Source organism: Mycteria americana, chromosome 3 (assembly GCF_035582795.1).
Source record: "Mycteria americana isolate JAX WOST 10 ecotype Jacksonville Zoo and Gardens chromosome 3, USCA_MyAme_1.0, whole genome shotgun sequence".
Lineage (NCBI taxonomy): Eukaryota > Metazoa > Chordata > Aves > Ciconiiformes > Ciconiidae > Mycteria > Mycteria americana.
Window position 1 is genome coordinate 90,115,325 of NC_134367.1, and position 20,871 is coordinate 90,136,195.

The window sequence follows — 20,871 nt, forward strand, 5'->3', positions numbered from 1 at the left end:
GCCCATGAACAGGTTACAGGCACTTTCTTTTTTTTTTTTTTAATTATTTCTTTACATTTCATACTTAATTTCCTAAATCACTGCCTCTGAGGCAAGAGGAATCCAGTTGTCAGTTGCACAAGTGATGTAATTCTCCTGTCAGAAGAAAGTTCATCTACGTTTCAGTGCTGGCACCACTTCAAATTCTCCACTTAGTTCTGTCCCTAAGTCGACCTTTTCTTTAACAGATACAAAACTAAATGCAAACAGGACACTTTGCAAACACGGAGAGTACATACACGTGCACGCACACACACACACACACACATATATGTGAAGCAACACCTTTTGGAAACCGTCATTCTGTAGATCCACTATACCTGGAACATTGCTGTGAACGTTTTGTAACTGGTGTCCCCAGAAATGCATCATGCAACTCTGCATCAGGGAGAGGCTGTGGTATGACTGGTGGTTCTGTAACTCGAGGACTAGAATGAAAAGGAAAATGTAACTGACTTTCATTCCCTGAGGTCCAAACATACCAGAATTCAAGTTTGCTTGACCACACCACCTGTAGGAAAATCATCTGACAACTACTAGCCTCTTTTCTGCTCTTTGTAATTCTGCCTAGTTTCAAGTGACAAAGGCAGACACGAAGCAGACACTGGGCAGGAAGGGGTAAAAGATTACTATTTGAGCACCAATCAAGTCTACCGAAATCTGTACACCAAGAGCTTGATGGTAATCATTGCTTTCGTTTCAGTGACCTTAAATTCTCTAAACACGTTTACCATAATGTAAATATCTGTATTTGCATAAATAAGATTGTCATAGCCGAAAAACTCTCTCTCCAAATATACTTATGATGTATTGAGTCTTCAATGTTGCCTATGATATGTGCAAGAAGCCAAACAAAGCTTTATTCAGGTGCACCTTCCCTCCAAAACACAAACATAATTCAAATGGATTTTTCCCTCTCTCTCCAAGCACGTAGCTCAAGACTAAACTTTGTTAAAAGGCTGCTTACCTATCATATTGTGAGAAACTGGCTTTCTGCTCATTTCCTACCCCGACTTCTCTAATTTTGGACAATACATTACTGATGAAAGTTTCTCCTGCATGCACATTTCCTGCATTAGCTTGGTTTGTTACTGTTGATAGTGGCTTTGGTCTTGCGACTGTAAAGCAAGAGGGACAAAACATCAGCCCTGTGTAATCAAAGTGATGGTGAGCTCTCCATTATATTTCCCCCCTACAAATTACCTTCTCTTAAGACCGATGAAGGCAAATGGTAAGGCTTGGCTCTCTCTACAGCCAGCTTCCTTTGAACTCTAGGAAGGATCTTGCCATATCGGTCTAATACAGAATTTCTGGCAACTGCTCTCTCTCTCAAGCAAGGGTCACGATCATTCTGACGAATGAAAAGCGTAAAGCGAAAAGTTAACCCATCACAAGAAGTTCATTGCACAGAACTGTCTGTGCTATTTCTAATTAGTGAATAAATTTCCTCTACAGATACACTCAAATACAGCCACTGCACGGAACAGCAGCAAGTTCTACCCATCAGCACACACCCTTTTCACCTGGTATTTTCAGTGCAGTGGAAGGAAGACGAGAATAAAAACAGAACCTACAACTTTAAGTTCAAACAATTCTGGCACTCTGCAGAACCTTACTCTGATATGCTTCTTATCACCTCCCATTTTCAAATGGCTTACAAAATAGCAGGCTTTCCCCTGTTTTTCCTGAAACGCCAATGTCTGGGATGACTGAATATACAGGGCAACTGCAAATCACGTTGGACAAAGTGATGTCTTTGTCCAGAGTCTTAAAACGAGTAAGAAAAAGCTACCTACACGCACCTTCCGGCTGGACGAAAGTTTTCAAATGCGGCACCTAAAACTTCCAAAACCACCTTATAAGTTTGATTCACTAGAAAACTGTGCTTCTGCAAAACAGCAAATGCATCACAGATCCATAACAGAAGTTCACGTAACACAAAATTTAATCTGGCTATTTTGAGAAACAGAAGTTAGGTAAGAATTTCTCTCATAAAAGTGGCAAAATGCAAGTTGTGGACTTGCAGAGCTCACGCTATAACTTGAAGCAGAAACAGTAATACTAACAAAAAACAACACCACGCAAATTTTACCTGTGCATTCACATCCAGGCGGCTCTCAGCTAGAAAAATAAAGCGGCGCGCAAGATACAAGAGATGACATTGGAGTCACCAGTGGTCTCTAACATTTAATTTATAACTTCACAGAGTAGCTTTGGAGTAGTGAACTATTTTGTTCAACTTCTAGGTTCAGCTGTAACTGCAGGTGTTGAAATACTAGGTGTTGAAATACTAGGTGTAGGTAACTTAAGGTGTTGAAATACTACATGCTAAGAATAGTGTAAAAAACAGAGCAGGATTTTTATTGAGTACTATCAAAAACGGTTAGTAACAGCCAACAGAAACTTGCACACTTGACAGAACTTTTATGCTTACCATAAGGGTAACCTTCATTGACTGATTGGACTGTAGTGCTGGGATATGGTTGGCACGCTGCAGATGGTGGACTAAAAGAAAGTCATCATGCTGAACACCAGCATTGGTCTGTAAAAACTTCTCCAAACACTCCTGTGAGAAATAACACGTTTCAAAACTCTATTATGATTCCGCCTCTTCTCTTTTCAAAGAGACGATTACGATTTTCTTTCTTGTCCACACTTACCTGTTCAGTGTCTGTGAAAGGTAGCTTCAGTAAGTCTTCCACTAGTCCCATCTCCTGACAGATTTCATACATGTGTTTTAGCAGCTCTTCTATGTTTAACTTCGTGCTATGTTGCTGCAACAGACCCCAAGCCTCCACCATGCACCTGCAATTGATTGTTTTGAGATGTAAAGGCATATTAATAGTATGACCAAAAAGATGCCCCAAAACTATTGGGTTCAAGGTTGAAAGGAAATTTAGGGGAACATGCTTTGTGTCATTTGTTCTCCGCCTTTCACAATAGCTGAAGGCCAAAACGGTGGGATACATGTCTTTACCTATTGGACAACAACACAGTGAGGAAAAGCCGCACTTCACTACTGCTTGACATGGATGGCTTCATCATCTGTATGTATCTGAGGGCTGGCCTATGCTCCCCTTGGCACATGAGGGATTGAAGAATTCTCCTATGCTGCCATGACACGGTTTTGATTGTAGTTGGATGAAAGAGCAGGGCCAGCGAATTCTGTAGAAGTTAAGAGATCAGGCTCATTAAGATATATGCATACCCTCAGGCAACAAAAATATTCAGAAGTCTCTCAAGTAAGGGCGAATGTGGGTTAAACAAACTCATATGGCTAACTAATGAAATACTTCATACAGGACACGTAAATAAAAATTGTGAAGTATTTGCAGAAGAAATATTCAGTTAGCCATAGAGAACCAAGTGAGTGTTTTAAAAGGAGTAAGTCACTCTCTTCTAGGTTAACCAAATCTCTGTATACAAACATCCCTTTTTATAAACCCATTACTAAACAAGAAGTTATTCTCCCAGGCAAACAGATTATATTAACCTTGTGACAGGCAAAAATCAACCTTCAGCATCAGAAAGAACACGAGTTAGGTTGAAAAGTCACTTTTGCAGTCTTCTGGCTCAAATCTTGCTGCTATGATCATAGTTTTAACATCTGAAGTGCCCAAACCCCTGTTTTTGAGAAAGCGCTCAACTGGCCTGCTGAAAACCGCCTACACAGATGGCTTTGAAAATTCAGTTCATTACAGCATCATTCAAGCATCATTACAGTTGATTTCTTCTTTGTTTTAATCAATTTCCTGACCAAGTAATGAAAACAACATTTCAAATCATCATGCATTGCTGAAGATGCCATAGCAGTATTACAAAAAAGCTTCTCATGTTTTATCACCTGTTATTAGCCAAGCACCAGTTTTTAAAAATCATTTTATGGATCATAGCTTTGTACTGCAACGTACGTCTCACTAAACTGTAACATACTTACTTCATAATCACTGTGATCTAGAAGCCAAAAACCTTGAATAAGCTTAACAAGTCCCCAAGGGATAGCAAAGGCACCTGAGAAGGAGTTGACCAAAGTTTCTGTTTTATTCGGAAAGGAATGCGTGATATCTAGAAGCAAGTAAATTGTCTGATATCAAGTATCTAATTAAGGCTAATAAATTTCTAAGGTCAAAAATTCATCACATTACATTTAGAAAAACACAGTGAAATAAGAATATAAAAGTGGTAGGAAGCAGAAACTACTAAGGTAGTAGTCTTGCCATTTGAAGCTCTTATAAGCTGAAGACAGGCAGGTCCTACCCACAAAATTGCATTCTGAATAAATAACCAGAAAGAAATACACTTTGATTGCTGCAAGGCATTCAAAAAGGTTAACTTTAGATATTTAAATGCTTCAGTTATAAACTCGGGCTCCCTCTTGAGTCAGTGGAGCTACCAGTTGGCCATCCAAAACATTGGAACATCCAGTGCTTAATTATTACAAGAAACAAATTCTACACTTCTTTTTTCCCCTCACTCCCAGAGCCTACAAAACAATGCATGTTATGCTGTCCTTACGGTACAACTTAGCTCTGCAGGATTAAAACTGGATTTAAAACAGTACGTGGATCACTCGGTGGTAGTGTCATCTTCTCTTTCTGACATCCGTTTTTAGGGACATATTCTAATTGTTGTAGCTCTGGGCTACAACAGCCTTTAAACCCCTTGCTCTCTCGGCTCCCCTCTCGGGTTAGGCAACAAACAACAAAAGCAATTTGGTATATGTCAGCAGCTTAAAAATCAAGTTTCTGCCCAAGGACTTTTCTCTTCTCTCTCTTTAGTATTCTGTGTGCCTGCACTTTCAGCAGAACAAAAGCAAGCACTCTTAGCTGTGCTGGAAAACGGATGATTTTGGCAAAAATCAGGCACTGGTACACCACTGTAAGAAAGCCCTTTGCTCCGAAGCAGCACGTTTTAGTGCATCGTTCTAGTAAGCAGCCATTTGCTACAGACACGGGTGCTTTGAAAAGTTAAAAACGGCGTTAAATTTGGGGAAAAACTAAGGGAGGGTTTTCTCTTTAACATTTCTTAGTAAACCTGTTTTCTCATATCCCAAAAGACGTGGCACCAAAACATTAACAAAAATAATCATAACATATCCACAGTGCAAAGACATAAAACACTGCTTCTGTCTACGACTTAATGGAAAACTAAATGTTTTCACTTGCATTGTGGTTGAAGCATAAATTTTAAAATGTTATTAAACACGTAGGTGACAAATATTTAAGAACATTTATGTGCGCATACTGAAGGTGTAATAAAAATAACTAGAAAGGATACGATTGCATGTTTGTCGCTCTCTTCAATGCTTTCTAGCAAATAGAGATCCAGCAGTGCCTGAAATGAAAAAGTAAAAGTTCTTTAAAAACTCCCGTCTTTCATAAATCATTGGCTTTTTGGGGGGGCGGGGGGGGGGGGGATGTCACTGTTGTTGTTTTCAGTGAACATAACACTCACATGTAAACTAGCAGGTGGGTATTTCCCAGTTCCTCCTTCATCTCTCCGCCACAACTTCTCAACTTGGTCTCCTAACTGGGAAACCATTCCATCAATCATCAAGCAGTCAGAATCCCATTTTCCTCTGCAACAAAAGGTAGCAAGGGTTTGGACAGAGGAAAATACTAATTTCAGCCTCTCAGTCTAACAGATTTCCTCCAGCCAAAACAAACAAACAAAAAGAAAGTAACAAATGTACCAAGGCATGATTATGGCTTGAAATGCACATGAAAGAAATTTCTCAGTCACATGGAAGATGTTCGATACATCATATTGAATTCTTAAAGGAGTCCAAAGTAGAAATCCTCAAAGCTCTCTTACCAAGGGAAAAGTTGCAATGACCTTTTAGTTTTCAGGTGTTCTTTTTTGTTGTATTACTTGTAATACAAAGGAAGTGCAAACAAAGTTTTGTACGTGCCCAAAAGAACTGCTCTCATGCTGTCTAACAGAGGAAACGTAACAGTATCAAAATACCAGGACTATTCTTTAGCACACAAATCCAACGCCTCAAATTGGACTGTTCCAACACACAGCTGTGAGACGACATAATGGAAATTTCAGATTTTGTTCTCAGCATCTCACTTTTGTTACTGAAAAGAAGTTATTCTCAGACAGCTGAGCATACAGGCAAATTTTAGCACCATCTTCAGCAGCATGCATGTTTCTACACACAGATCATTACAATTACAGATGGCTGAACTTTTAAAAAGTACATTCTGCAGAAGTCCATCCTGGTCTTCTGCTGACTGCGACGCTACCCTTTAATTTCCCGATAGTAAAAAGCAGAAAAAGCACCCTAGAGGTTGTACGCTTCCAAGGAACACACGAGCCTGTACGTAAGTTACTTGAGAAGTAAGCTAAGTAAGATGAACTTTCAAGTCAATACCTACTACGCTGCAGCTTCCACCTTAACACGTCTTGCAGCATCTTGTTCACAGGGCCATAGCCCAAGCTCCTGGAGGTCTTTATTTCGTTTCCAGAACCATTTCCAAAGAAAAATCTGTTCTCATCTAATCCAAGGCATATCGCCTATATGCTACTAAGCTAGTCCAGGAAAGAGAGTTGACACTCGCAAGGGACTTTTACCCAACAGCCAGTAGAGTGCTAGGTGTGCCAACCGCACGTAACTCTGCCTATCTTGTTAAATTACACAAATGTACTTGTGAGTAGGAGATTCAGGCCAACACAATTATTGCCATCTATTACTAGCCCATGAGAGAGATGGGGTTTTTTTTAAAAACGTGCTTTCTTCTGTGTCCAACACAACTGTTCTGTGATCGCCGTGCTTTGCTGAACTGGAGATGACTGATCCTATCCTAAACATGTGATCTTTTTCAGTAGTAACAAATTATACAGATTAGCCAATGAATTAGGCACGCTACAAAAAAATGATGATACCAACAAATGGTACTAAGCAGAGGTATATGTAAACATTTTAACACAGGAAAGTAACCTCTGTGTTCAACAGAACACATGCATCCCTGAAGTCAACAGCATTGCTGGCAAATGCATTAAGCATAGCACATACACCTGTTGATATAAAAGCCATTCCCTTCCACTTCTGAATTTGCAGGGGAAGTGTTCCAGAGTTTTCCAGTAAGTCTTACCTTGATAAATGCTCAAGCTTCTGTCGATGAGCAGTGTAGTAGCTCTGAATCAGAGGATAATTGTAGAAAGGTCTAGACAAATGCATGTCGTCATCTACAGGCAATAAAGTAAAACCAAGTTAAGGACGTAACGTCACATTTTTAAACTAAAATTGTTGACTAAAAAGACAGACGATCATACAAGCTAAGCATCACGAAGCCTCCCACTCTGAAAGAAGCCAATCCTGTTTCTGCCTTTGCTAAAAGAGATGTAAGACACAAGACTCAATTCCTTCTTGTCTCAAGTGCCATTTCACGTTTACAGTTGATGTAGCATTCAGAACAGGTAGCGGAAGCTGAAGTTCACTATGAAAAAAAACAATTCTCAAAGGGAATGGTTTTTTAAACAGGTCACGTGAGCATTTGTAAGACAATTAAGGCTGACAATAGGGTTTATAATCCATCCCAAGAAAGAAGTATTCCCAAGGTGTATTTTTTCCTCAAGCAATAAAGAAAAAGTTCCAAACATGCGGGTAATGCTTTTACTGTAAAAGCAAGCGTTCCAATCTTTGTTGTTTCATAGTAATTTGTTTAAAAGCCCAAGCATTTCAAGCTGGGGACACAAGCAACTCCTCGAAGTCAGAGCCTGATTGCTATTTCTAAGAAACATCCAGGAAAGAAACTGCTCGCATTATTCTACACTACGCGTTTGAAAAACCTGTAAAATCTCAGTTTCGCCAACGGAACTTCAGCATACGCTCTCACTGAACTAACACGACTTGTTATGGACGAAACATTTACAAAAGCATGGCTAAGCATGTGTTCGTAGGAACCGCTTACTGGATAGTCCCTTTGTTACAAATGCATTACAGTTTATGCTTACCTAAACCCTCTGGAAGGAGGCTGGATCGACAGAACCAGATGACCGCTCGTGCGTACAAAGAAACGAGGCGAGTTACCACCTGCTTATTTGTCAAGTCTGCAAAACCTGAAAAAAGGCACAAGGTGATTTTTCTTATGCGATTCCTTTCATTTTTACAAAACTCCCTCCATCATACCAAATACAAAGTATAAAAATAACATGGTAGAAACCTTTCTCTTTGCATTTTTCACTCTGGATCACTTCCTTGTTTGAAGGAAAAACCCACACTCAGCACCAAAACAAAAAGCAACCCCTACAAAGAAGCAGATTCACTAAAGATTCAAACAAACAAAAAAAACCGAACAACGCCTCAACTATCAAATGCACTCATGAATAAGACATCTGTTTTTCACCAGCAGAGATTGTTACTGTAGCAAAGGGGTATTCTTTCTTCCTCAATATGCCAAGAGCAATTTATCATCTAAAAAGTGGTAGAAACTCAGGTAACTTATTTCACAGCTTACTCATTTATGCTTCCTTTCTATTTTTTAGTCATTTGCAATGCAATAGTTGCATGCAATTATAAATTGCTAGCTAAGAATGAAAAAGAATACTTTTCAGCATTACCACATTCAGTCGGTGTAATTTCAACCCAGTTGCTTCCATAGCTTCTTGCTGAATGTAGCCTCCCCTACCCCCTTGCAGGAACTCCACAGCAAACTGTTTCCCTGAACTCCATGCACATTAAGCGGTAGTCCCAGCTTCTCAGATGCCAGCCCCTTCTCCCAGCTAAATGTCACTGTCTTCCAATCATCACAAGCAACAATAGCTCATGTTTCCACAATTACCACCCAAGCCTAATTCCAAATCTTAAGAAAACATTCCAAACATTTAGCAACACTATTACAAACCTTTTTCAGTAAGCTCTTGTGCTTCTGTTAGAAAACAGTTTAAGACTGTGCTAAGGTTGCTCAAAAGCAACTGGCAGTGCTGAAGAGACTGCAATGTCTGCGGGTCCATGAAGTTGCAAGAGCCATCGAACAGCGGAACACCTTTTCAAGAATAAATATTAAATCGTTAGCCTACAGAGCAATTCCAGAGTTTCAAAGTGCACTTAAAGAACTGCGTGCAGTGACATGTGCCAGCAGATCACTGAATAAGCTCAGTTAGAAAGAATGATTTTACGTTTGCAGAATGACTACACTGGTACTCACATATTTGGTCAAATTCATCTTTTGTATAGATCACTTTGTTCCACGTCCACTCAAGAACAAACCGTAAATTAGCAGCAGAACTTGGCTGCTCTTTAAAAAAAGAGAGCAAAAAAGAAGTGAATCAACAATTTCAAACTAAAAAGTTTACAACAGAAAAACAACATAACAAGTACTACCTTCAGATGTCCAATGTTTAATGCATCCAGTCAGAAGTTCTAAAGACCCTGTCTGGACAGCAGCTGACAATACCGCTTCTAACTGCTCCTCCTAAACATAACAGACAAAAGAAAATGAGAATCTTACCTACTTTCAGTACCCAAACCATCAACAGTAAAGGTTTGTTTCTAACGCTATACTCATTCCGACACCACAAAGTCAATTAGCACACACGCAACTAATTCCACATTCTTCTTCTTAATTCTAGCCGCAGGCCGGACTGCTTGGCGGTCTGAGGAACACATTACACTTTTCCCCTGACTTTTCAACTTACTGACGGCCAATTCTAACCTGAGTTGACATCAGAACATCTCATTTGAATGTAAGAGTCTACATCAGGCTTGCAAAATCAACAGTCTAGGGGCTAGGCCAACTTGCCAAGAAACTGAGTTTACCTACCACGCTGTGCAAAAGCGTTACTTGCCCTAACACACCGCCACAAATCTGGTGAAGAAGCCAGCAGACGGGAAGATGAGGGCAGTGGGAAGACTGCTCTCCCCCTCCTGCTCATTGCTCCACTGTATGATGGCTAGCTAGCTGACCATTTAGCTTAGGTCCTGCCTGGCTGAAGACGGGCTGTTCACCACAAAGGCTCCATCTCTCTTGAAACTCTTCAGGTGGGAGGGAAAGGTTGGTGCACTGCAAATGGAAAATCTATGAAAGAGCAGGGTGTAAATTGGGCTAGTAAAAAAGCACATTGGGCTACTGTAGCACACGGCAAAGGCTACAGCAGTGAAGATCTGCTTTGAGAGGCTGCAGAAGAGCCTGCTGATGAAGGGAAAAGGAGGGGAAGCGGTGATGAAACTGTCAGGTGGAGCTGGCAACAGTAATTGCTTACCACAGCCCACTTCCTTGGAAGCAAAGGATCGTGTCTAGCGCAGCAAGCCGACGTTGGCAAGAGCTCGCGTCCGAGTGAGACACCCCCATCGTCAACTACTGCACTGAACCTAATGCTCTGAGAACCTGACGGCGATGGAGGTTGTTCTGAGGGAAAGATGCTTTCTGTTGCGCGTGACCAGCACTGGCTGCACGCTTCCTTGCGCGTGTCCGTGGCACAGAATTAATAGATGGGTCTCTAAAGACAGATCTATTAGGGCTGTTCCCAGTCACACTCAGTAGTTTGGATCTAAGAATACTATTACTTCTGCTAACTAACGGCAACACCTGCATTTCAACGCCACTTGCAACTAATATGAAAATCAGATTATCGTGCCTTGTAGCCTCTCCAGCCCTGTCAGACAAGATGGATGTACTTGATTCCTTCGATTCCCTGATAGGCACTCACCTGACTCAAAGTGGATGGCTGGACATCAGCTAGCCTTGGAGACAGCAAGCCGGCTACAAGACACCTATTGTAGCTGTCATGAATGGCTTCGCTTATTGAAGGACCAGATTTCTTTAAAAAATTCAAGGTCTGAAACATCAATCACAAACTACAGATTAAGACAGCATTATAATTCAATCACTAAGGTTCTGGATTACCACTAAGAGAAATAGCATAAGTGTTCACTTAAACTGTCAGAAGGCTTGCATCAGCAATATGCTTTAGGTTAGCAGCCTGACTGAGCATTACTATGCAGAGTCTTAAAGACGGCAGCCAAACTAACAGTTACGGTTCATAACAAAAATCCTGTAAAACAAAACATCAGCTCTTGCAAGGCTTAATTAAGTGTTTTCGAGTCAATACACAGGCCTTTCTTTTTCCCTGAACACTGACACAAAAGACATTCTATATGAGCTAAAACTAACACGCAACTTTAAATCACACTTTGGAAGACCCTTGCTATGCTGCTTTGTGCAGAAGCTGATTTATGCTGCAAATACTTAGTGAGCTGAAACTTAGTTCAGAATTATTTGTTACAATCTGTGCAGTGGCTCCGAAGCTGTGATTTGGCCAAGTTTGGGAGAAAAAAAATCTCATTTCTTCTTAAACGGTTCAATAAGTTTTCATTTTCTCCATTCTGTCCTCCTTTTTCAAGCTAATCAGGACAGAATTTCATTCCGTCCTCCTTTTTCAAGCTAATCAGGGTTCCAAACCCTAACTCAGGACCTATGCAGGCAGTTCTATGCAGATGGGTAATAAAGTAGCAGCAGCTTTCCCCGACCTCCACAACAGTTTTGTTCTTGCTCCTAGAGCAACCTTGTATTCCTTTCCAGACATGCAATCCCCGACCGTGCTTCAACAGGAGACAATGGTAGGTTTACAGTCCCAAGAGCGGAGCTAAAACACTACCATTTGCACAAAACTGGCAGGATACAATTGCAATTATGCGTGTGGATGGGCAGGATGAGCATAAAATGGTCTCTGGCACTGAAAGCAGTGCAGTAGAAAAGGTAGAAAAGGTACACCTCTTGACATTCTCAATCAAGATACAGTAAAAGATCACCTCCTTCTGGAAGCCGGTGCAAGTCATATGAACAACTCCGGAGGTCAGCAAGCACGTACCATCTGCAGAAACAATGAACGTTTGGCAACATTCCACACTCTCACAGTTATGTTATGACCTGTTTACATCTTTTAAATAGCAGTATCTGGAAAGATATAACTAAGTGATCATCACATCACTTACTTACTTACAAACTTTTTTAAAACAAATTACTGTGTGTAGAAATTTCACCTCTAGCGCTGTTGAGGTGCTGTGCTTTGAGCTTCAGTTCAAAGGCATTTCATTTTATAACCATCCCCACTTCACAGGCTACGTTACAAAAGCACCAAACCCCAAAACTCAGCAGACCGCCACATATGTTTCACAAGATTAAATACTCTGCTAGTACTCAGTTAGTAATCAGAGTTGGGTTGGGGGGGGTTGGTTTGAACAAGTGAACTAATAAATGGCATTTGACCTCCATTTAAGCTTATCTCTATTAAAAGCGGTGAAACACCTACCAAAATTATAGGTGCTTGGATGAAAAAACTGCTCAGGTGGTGGATAAGAAGGAGGAACTCCCCGACTTAGGCTCCGCTCATGTACCAGAATATCCAAAATGAGGTTTGGAGAAGTCACGCTTATTACAGCATCCAGTGACCACAACGCAAAATAGGGGCAGTCATGAAGGAATTCTTCTGGCCTTAAAGAAAACAAGTGCATAAGCTAAACGCTGACTTTCAAATGAATTCTTTGTAGGGATATTGAAAACAACTTAATAAAAATCTACCTTAGTGAATCTGGCATTTCAGCAGAATACCAGCGATTAATGTCAAATACACCCAAGTAAGTAGATGGTGCTCCCTGACCGTATGTATTCACTTGCCAACTGAAGATTGATACGCTGGTGTCAGGAGATATTACTGTAAAAGACAAGACATTGCTTCTTATTTGTAGAAAATACGATACATCTGATATTTTTTAAAACACCACTTTCTGGTTTGGCTGAACTCTGTTCTATCATTCATGAAACACAGCCCTTACTAAGACTAATTTAAAACAATTACGGAATAGCAAACATCTCTGCGACAGGTTTCAGTCCTACTGCCCCTTTTTCTTGGTCAAATTGTATCCGTTCTAAGCCAAATCAAATACACAATGATTAGCTAATTCAATTTTCCATACATGAAGAGTTGATCAAGACTTTTAGTTAAATGAATAGTGTATCAAAAAAGTTATGCTAGGAACACATACACTGCTACTTTTAGAAAGCATACAAATAATTATCACATACACTTGGATCACTCAGATGGCATTATTGATTTCCAGATTTGACTCAATTACAAGTTTTCAGAGTAGCTCCTTTCCAGCATATTCAGAATGAAAGAACACAATTATCACACTAAATAAACAAACAAACCCCCAACAAACCGGAAATTGGAATAAAGATTTTGACATAAAACATTCACAAAGTTATACTCAGTAAGTTCTCTCTCTAAGTGGAACGGTCTGTCTTCTCTGGGGAGAGCGCATTCTCTAGATGTAAAGCAAAGTATGTGGTCGAATAGAGTAAGGAACAAGGCGGCGGTTGGTTTGGCAAAATGTTCCTCTGCTCTCTGTTGCATTCATCATTACCATTTGGGGATCCTCACACACTTTACTATGTTTCATTGGCAACTTCTGAGCCATTTCAGTTTTGTTAGCCGCTCAAACTGCCTTTGAAGATATCCATTCTTTTCATAACTCAGAAGACAGCTTCACTGCTAGCCTCAACCCACACCCAACAGAAGCTCATGTGTGCCTACAACTTAACTTGAACAGATTCTGAATAAAAGCTAATTAGAAACCATCAGAAGAATTACAGGTAGTTCTCCATGCCTCATACTTCATAAAAAGGAGACAGAAAGGGGTTGTTTTGAGTTTTGGTTTTGGGGGTTTTTTGGGGGGGAGGGTGGGTGGTTTTTTTGTTTTTAACAAGTTTTTAGAAGGCACTCTCCTCAGAAACATGACACAAGTGGAGAAAATCCAAAGGTGTTTATAATAGATTTTGACACACCGTTGACAGAGGATGGCATCACAAAAAGAGATGGAAGTTGCCACTTCAGGACTAAATCAAAGCTAATAAACAGAAATAGCCTAGAAAGATCATGCAAGTGTCTTCTTTGTAACATCAGACATAAGTTAAGGCCCGTAAGAAGAGAGGGAAGGCAAATAACACAGTCAAAACAAAAGGCTAGGAAAGTTATCACTGCAGCAGGCTCAAAGATCTGGTCAGAGCATAACTGAATTTGTAAACCCAGAGATGTATATTTAATTATTGCAAGATAATGAAAGACATCTTAAGAGTTTGAACTGTCTGTACGGACAAGGAAAGCTATTGCTTTAAGAACTCGTAGGTGTAGGAACCCAATAGCTTTAGAGAGGAAAAAATGGACAGGCAGGTCATAGAATCATAGAATCATTTAGGTTGGAAAAGACCCTTAAGATCATTGAGCCCAAGCATAAGCTGAACACTGCCAAGTCCACCACTGAACCATGTCCCTAAGCACCACATCTACATGTCTTTTAAATACCTCCAGGGACGGTGACTCAACCACTGCCCTGGGCAGCTTCTTCCAATGCTTCATAACCCTTTCAGTGAAGAAATTTTGCCTAATATGCAATCTAAACCTCCCCTGGCGCAACGTGAGGCCATTTCCTCTCGTCCTATCACTTGCTACCTGGGAGAAGAGACCAACACCCGCCTCGCCACAATCTCCCTTCAGGTAGTTGTAGAGAGCCATAAAGTCTCCCCTCAGCCTCCTTTTCTCCAGGCTAAACAACCCCAGTTCCCTCAGCCACTCCTCATCAGACTTCTGCTCCAGACCCTTCACCAGCTTCGTTGCCCTTCTCTGGACACGCTCCAGCCCCTCAATGTCTCTCTTGTAGTGGGGGGCCCAAAACTGAACACAGAATTCGAGGTGCGGCTGAGTACAGGGGCACGATCACTTCCCTAGTCCTGCTGGCCACACTATTTCTCATACAAGCCAGGATGCCATTGGCTTTCTTGGCCACCTGGGCACACTGCCGGCTCATATTCAGCCGGCTCTCGACCAACACTCCCAGGTCCTTTCCTGCCAGGCAGCTTGCCAGCCACTCTTCCCCAGGCCTGTAGCATTGCACGGGCTTGTTGTGACCCAAGTGCAGGACCCGGCACTTAGCCTTGTTGAACCCCATACAATTGACCTCGGCCCACTGATCCAGCCTGTCCAGGTCCCTCTGTAGAGCCTTTCTACCCTTGAGCAGATCAACGCTCCTGCCCAACTTGGCGTCATCTGCAAACTTACTGAGGGTGCACTCGATCCCCTCGTCCAGATCATTGATAAAGATATTAAACAGAACTGGGGCCAGTGCTGAGCCCTGGGGAACACCACTTGTGGCCGGCCGCCAGCTGCATGCAGATGCAGACATAGGTTTGAACAGGGAAAAAAAATTCCGGTAACATTCCTAAGCAATGGAGAGAATGATCTTATTGTTCAAAGAGGACAGCCGGAGGAATAAAATGACTGACAAGCATTATACAGATGACCCCACCATGCATTGCTATAGCACGTCAGCAAGCGTAAAACCAAACCTATGTTTTTCTTTAAAGAAGTCCCACCTAACTTAAGCACCCAATTTTTCTTTTTGAATAAGCCCAACAAGCTAGTCTATACGGACATTTAAGACTTTCAGACTGTGAGTACGGAACAGCATTCATTGCTTAGATTCCAAAACCATTCATTTTAGAATAGCCAAACACGGACATCAGAACAAACCTTCATTAACGCTATCCTCTCTGTCAACATGGCTGCGAAATTTTTCTATAGTCTGACAGCTGAGTAATTTGGTACTGCTGATCTGCTCTCTCAAGGGAAAGACTTCATCCGTCAGATCTAAACTGTACCTTTCGTCACAGTGTTCCAAACCCTGGGGAAGAAATAAAAGAAGAGAGAAAAGGTCATTTGGAGATAAAAACATACATTCTACCTAAATATGAAAGAATATCTCTAACATAATATGCATATTATACTGTATATTTCCCATGAGCTTACTTCTGATGGCAAATAGAAACTACATCTGACATGCAAGAGAATTGTCAAATCGTAACGGGCAAGTTTGGAGTTTGGCTGTAAAGGCTTTTTCAAGATTTAGCATTTCCCTAACATTGCTCAGTTCTAAACATGTTCTGCAGAATTCCTTGCAACATCGAGGAATGATCACTACAAACAAATTTAATAAAAGATGTCCTGAACAAGTCCACCATTTCAAAAGACTATTTCATCAGACACAGTACTAAAACTCCATAAACCTGTCAGAGATTAATTTTAACAGCTAGAAATTTCAATTTTTATTCCCAAATGAAGAGCCAGTCCCTCCCAAAGTTGGGGCAGAGGGGAAGGGGAAAATAATATCAAACAATTCCTGCCTAAGACAACTCCTGAAGCAAAACAGTCGAGATTAAATTTTCCACACTGGGGCAAGCAAATCTAAGTTAAGGAACTCCACTGTACGGAAGATGTTAAGTAATGCCTTTACTGAGCAGTAAAATATGAAGGCAGTTTTCAAATGAGAGGCACTGGTCAGACTCTGATGTGAAAGCAGAGACTGTACACTCTGTCCATCCGCAAGCATTGTGCAGGACAACGGTAAAGACGTGCTCCGTGACCATGATTGCATACACTGGATTTAGCAACTGCTGAGATGGTATAAAAAAGATCTTTGAAAGCATAACTTAAACGTACCTTTATGTTTAATTACTCGAGCACAGACTTCAACCAGCCTTGAAGGCAATGCAGACACAAGTTTCACGCTCATTTATAAAAAAACAGTGCCACGTGTTCCAAAAGGCCTGTCTGTGACTTTTGACCACCATACAAAGTCAAAGATGCGCTGTTTCATCTTTGAAAGCCTCAAGTCTGGTTCCTGGAAAGTTAAGCACTGCTGCCGTAGACAAGTCTTTCAAGCTCCTATGAACTCTCTTCAGTGAACAAGGGTCAACAGGAGATTCCTCCTTGTTTACTCAAACTTGGCCTGGCAAATGGGAACAACTCTTAAATCTTCCGCCACTGAAGATGGACAAGAAACTTGACTCAGACAGCCATGTGGGCAGACAGCCAGGTAGTACTGGCCAATTTGTGACTACAAGGAAGTATTCTGAGACTAAAAAAGTCCTCTCTAGAGCACAGATCCTGTCCTAAGGCATCTCTTGGGGGTTCTTTTGGGGGTTTGGGAGTTGGTTTGGGGTTTTTTTTGGCAGTAGGTGATAGCAGGTCTTGGTATGAAGCTACACGGGGAAGTGGCTCATCTGGAAGCTAGCTGAAGCAGCTGCCTTTTCTCCCCAGAGGGTCCAGCTGTGTCGTTCCCTCTTCAGCTACCTTGTAAGATTGGTTCCTGTTCCAATCCTCCACAACACTCCTCACAGGGAAGCAGAAAGAGCAAGGGAGTGAAAGATCTCAAATCCAGAGGCCGGTGCCTGACACCTCTTACAACCCTGTGAATGCATTACTGGTTGCACAGTCTGCAGAGGGTTAAAAGTCTTGCATTAACTACACCACAGCTTTCTCAGGCGGCAAACACAACATTATTTAATCACTTTGTGTGCTTTTTTCTAAGAGCGTCACCTGGAATTTCTAGTAGACCCATATTTAAAAGCTGCTGAAACATTTCAGGTCTCTGAGGTGAAAAATGACACTCGGCACATCTTATTCAGGAAAATAAGATGACCAAGACAAAGAATTGCTGAATAGTAAAAGCTCCCACATGTTAACATTAAGGTCTTGAGACAGAACAAAGTAGCCAAAGAGAGAAATGGATAGAGACAACTGGTTTTGTTCCAAAGCAGCACACAGTACAAGGTATTGTCTTTGCCACTGCGAAAACCGTGGCTACAAATACCTTTTCAAAGAGGATGAAGCAACACAGAAGTTCAAAGACGAGAAAACTGGAGAAAGATTCAAGAATCTTCCTCCTATCCACCTGCCAAAGTACTTAGAGCGCTGCAAGAGATGAAGAAATGAACTGCAATGAAAGCCCTTTTAGAATTAAAACACCCAATCAGGGTGCTCTGCTCCTCTAGAGCACTGTATATTTATGTCATAAAAAAATTGCACATAAAGAGATGACATCCATATTTAGAACGCGCCCATTCACTTGAAGATATTGATACCTTGTCATCATGATAGATAATGCATTTTAAAGAAACACCACCTTTTCCAAACACCTAACCTTGCTCTATTCAAAAGCAACATTTACAAATGCGGAAGGAGCTTTCCTACGTACAAGGGAAAAGGTCAAAATCTAAACTCATTCCAAAACATCAAAACGCACAGTCCCTATAAAAACAGAGCACCACGACACAAGAATCACCCCGGTTTCATTCCACACCTATTGTGGAGAATAGGCAAGAGAAAGTCTCAAAATAGGAGGAAAGAATTGCTCTGAAATAAGATGACTTTCCCCTCAGAAAGATTTTGGAAGAGTTTCAAGCATACTACTGAATAGAATTATACATTATACGAATGCGTCTTATGTCTGTTACGCAGCTGAGAGATAATGATACCTCATGTGTATTTTAAAGACAACATCTTTGGAGCCAGTTCTAAAAATGTATGCATCCTCTTCGGACCAAATCATACCACTGTTTACTGTATTCACGTATTTTGCTGGCTTTCAGAGTACACTTCATAGGTAAGCCAGCCAAAAAGTAGAAAGGGTTACCTTTATAGCTACTAGGTTGCAGGATCAACACTTAAGAGACCTTGTAGCTACATTTCATTTGAAGTCCTGCTGACAGAGCTCAAAAGAAAAACGACTATAAAACCAAAGACCAGAAAAGAATCAAGCTATATGACCGTATTTTAAGAAAGGGAGACAGACAGAAGCTTGTTCAAGTCTGCAGTGTGGCTAAAGTCTTCTCCTCCTCCATGCCATTAATTTGGTGTTTAAATGAAGAATAATTTTATTTGTAAAAGCTGCTTCCTCTTCAGGAATTGATAGGGGCTCTTTGCAGATGACTCTAGTTGGAACACACGACGCTGCAGTAGTATAAAACTGTATGACTCCTTTTCAAAAAGCATGGAGAAAGGCCGTGCCCAAGAAGACTCGGCAAAAGAGTATTTCTTTTTAGTCATCTCTGAATTTTGGTGGTAATATTACCCCTGCCAACTTCACTGGTACTCACTCAGAGAAAATTACTATTTTCATCCTTTTGCATACATGCACACCTTACCTCATACATGACTTGTCCTGATGCCAAGCGTTTTCTGTCACCAAATGTTAACTGCAACAGATGTAAACTCGCATCATCACCTTCACTGAAAAAGGTATAAATTATGAAGTTTGATTACAAAGCTGCTTTATAGTCCTCGTTATCCTTTTAGTAGATCTAGACTGAAGTTCTCTTAATAGCATGCTCCTGCTGAAAAGAAAAACAGCACTTCCCAAAACATCATCATTGGTCACATCTAGCCCCTAGAGCATACAGGAGGAAATTTGGACACTAACAGCTTCAGGGGCAAATGCGAACCATACAATTTGAAAGCTTTAATATGTTGTATGGACTAGAAATTGTTGGAAATAGTTCTTCACAGTGAAGAGTCATTGATCAGAACTGCTTTAAAGTCAAACTCAAAAAGATTGCCGCTCTGCGAATGGCTGAGTTCATGAAATACCATGCTGATGCTGAACGAGAGAGACCTTTCTCCCTTTCCCTTACCACCACAGCTCCAGTCCCTCTCTTGCATACACTGCACCCTTCCACATACTGATTGGATTCATTAGCCCAGCAGGAAACCATTGACTTTTCTGCTGAACAGTGATCGTTCTCTGCCAGGTGAGCTGAACCGGCTCGTGAAGGCTCCAAAGGCTGCTGAAGTTGGCACAAGGTAATGGCAATACTGTCACCTCCCTCCTTGAGGGGCAGCAGGCTGTTATATCGGCACGTTTAGTGTTCTAGGTCTGCAGCCTCAACTCCTTTTAAGGGTATTTTAATACCACGGTGCGGATATCAAACAAATCATGAAGCACTCGTCAAGAAGCAAAGGAAATCATTTCAGAACGCAAGCACAAAGATATAGCCACTCTTGCTTTGCCTTCTTTCAGAAGGTAGGAACTAGTAGGTCCCTCTTCACGTCTCTTAAATCCTGAAAAAATTGCATTGCGAGCTTAACACCTTCCGTACCTGAGGCAAGCTCCTGCACAGCTAAATAAACAAAACAAATGTACATGTATTAACTGTATGTGAACAAATACAAAAAAAATATCCATTCGGTGGCTTCTAGTAAATGTCGATTCACCTTTCTTGCGTAGACTGAACAGCCCACAAGTAGCAACAATTGCGAGGATCATTCTCAGGCTCTTGAAAAGTAACAGCATAGACAGGAATCCTTCCTCCTTCCAGCTGAGAGTGGTGCCTACAGGTTTAAAAAAAAAAACCAACCACAAGTAAAAAGAAAAAGAAAAGAGGTGAGCCTGCTGGCCCTAACTGTTTGTAGAAGGGTAGAAGCATCTTCTGAGAAAAGAGCACCTTACGTGCTTATCCTCAAAGTACAGGAGGTCATACTTCCGTCTCAAACAAGCGAGTCAAGGAAGCGACTACTTTTTACGCAACAGTCAAGAGGTGAGGAAATTACTCTCCATCAAATGCAATAACCTGGGTTTATCTCCTCCTCTGCCTGAGGAGGAGGAACAACAACATACATGATTACTTCAGCTGCCAGGCAAAAGGTTGTTCCTACTGTTGTAGCCTACTTCAATATGGAACTGAAAATGCAGCATCTCTTCTGAACAAATTTAAAACAGCGCCAAACAGGAGTTGTTTCTCGTTTCTTTGCTTGCGCTGTGTAAAGCATTTTTCTCCCAGACTTCTGAACCTTATTTGCACCTTCACAATCCATTCTTGCCACCTAATTATTCCTCCACTCTCTGTTTATGCACCCAATAGGTTCTGGTGAGTCACTGCAGATTTGCTTAGGTGAATCCCTGTCTGAATTTGGTCAAATATTCCACGTGAGATTGCTCTTTGGCAGATTTAAAATCATCTCTTAGTTTTTCCATGGCTTATAAATTTACATGTC

General features: G+C 41.1%; 1 protein-coding gene across 1 annotated transcript in view; it reads right to left on the reverse strand.

Annotated features, from left to right (window-relative positions):
* The window catches only part of LOC142407558 (protein ELYS-like), a 42,624-nt gene that overhangs the window by 11,286 nt on the left and 10,467 nt on the right, over nucleotides 1-20,871 (reverse strand). Inside the window, exons 6-26 of the mRNA XM_075497180.1 lie at nucleotides 20,092-20,208; nucleotides 19,026-19,110; nucleotides 15,574-15,724; nucleotides 12,567-12,699; nucleotides 12,298-12,479; nucleotides 11,798-11,859; nucleotides 10,696-10,824; nucleotides 9,371-9,461; nucleotides 9,195-9,284; nucleotides 8,892-9,032; nucleotides 8,002-8,106; nucleotides 7,140-7,233; nucleotides 5,494-5,617; nucleotides 5,317-5,373; nucleotides 3,977-4,123; nucleotides 3,017-3,204; nucleotides 2,700-2,844; nucleotides 2,474-2,605; nucleotides 1,243-1,390; nucleotides 1,007-1,157; nucleotides 360-467 (exon numbers count right to left, since the gene is read on the reverse strand). Coding sequence (XP_075353295.1) covers nucleotides 360-467; nucleotides 1,007-1,157; nucleotides 1,243-1,390; nucleotides 2,474-2,605; nucleotides 2,700-2,844; nucleotides 3,017-3,204; nucleotides 3,977-4,123; nucleotides 5,317-5,373; nucleotides 5,494-5,617; nucleotides 7,140-7,233; nucleotides 8,002-8,106; nucleotides 8,892-9,032; nucleotides 9,195-9,284; nucleotides 9,371-9,461; nucleotides 10,696-10,824; nucleotides 11,798-11,859; nucleotides 12,298-12,479; nucleotides 12,567-12,699; nucleotides 15,574-15,724; nucleotides 19,026-19,110; nucleotides 20,092-20,208 — 2,580 coding nt within the window. The remainder of the gene's footprint in view (nucleotides 1-359; nucleotides 468-1,006; nucleotides 1,158-1,242; nucleotides 1,391-2,473; nucleotides 2,606-2,699; nucleotides 2,845-3,016; nucleotides 3,205-3,976; nucleotides 4,124-5,316; nucleotides 5,374-5,493; nucleotides 5,618-7,139; nucleotides 7,234-8,001; nucleotides 8,107-8,891; nucleotides 9,033-9,194; nucleotides 9,285-9,370; nucleotides 9,462-10,695; nucleotides 10,825-11,797; nucleotides 11,860-12,297; nucleotides 12,480-12,566; nucleotides 12,700-15,573; nucleotides 15,725-19,025; nucleotides 19,111-20,091; nucleotides 20,209-20,871) is intronic.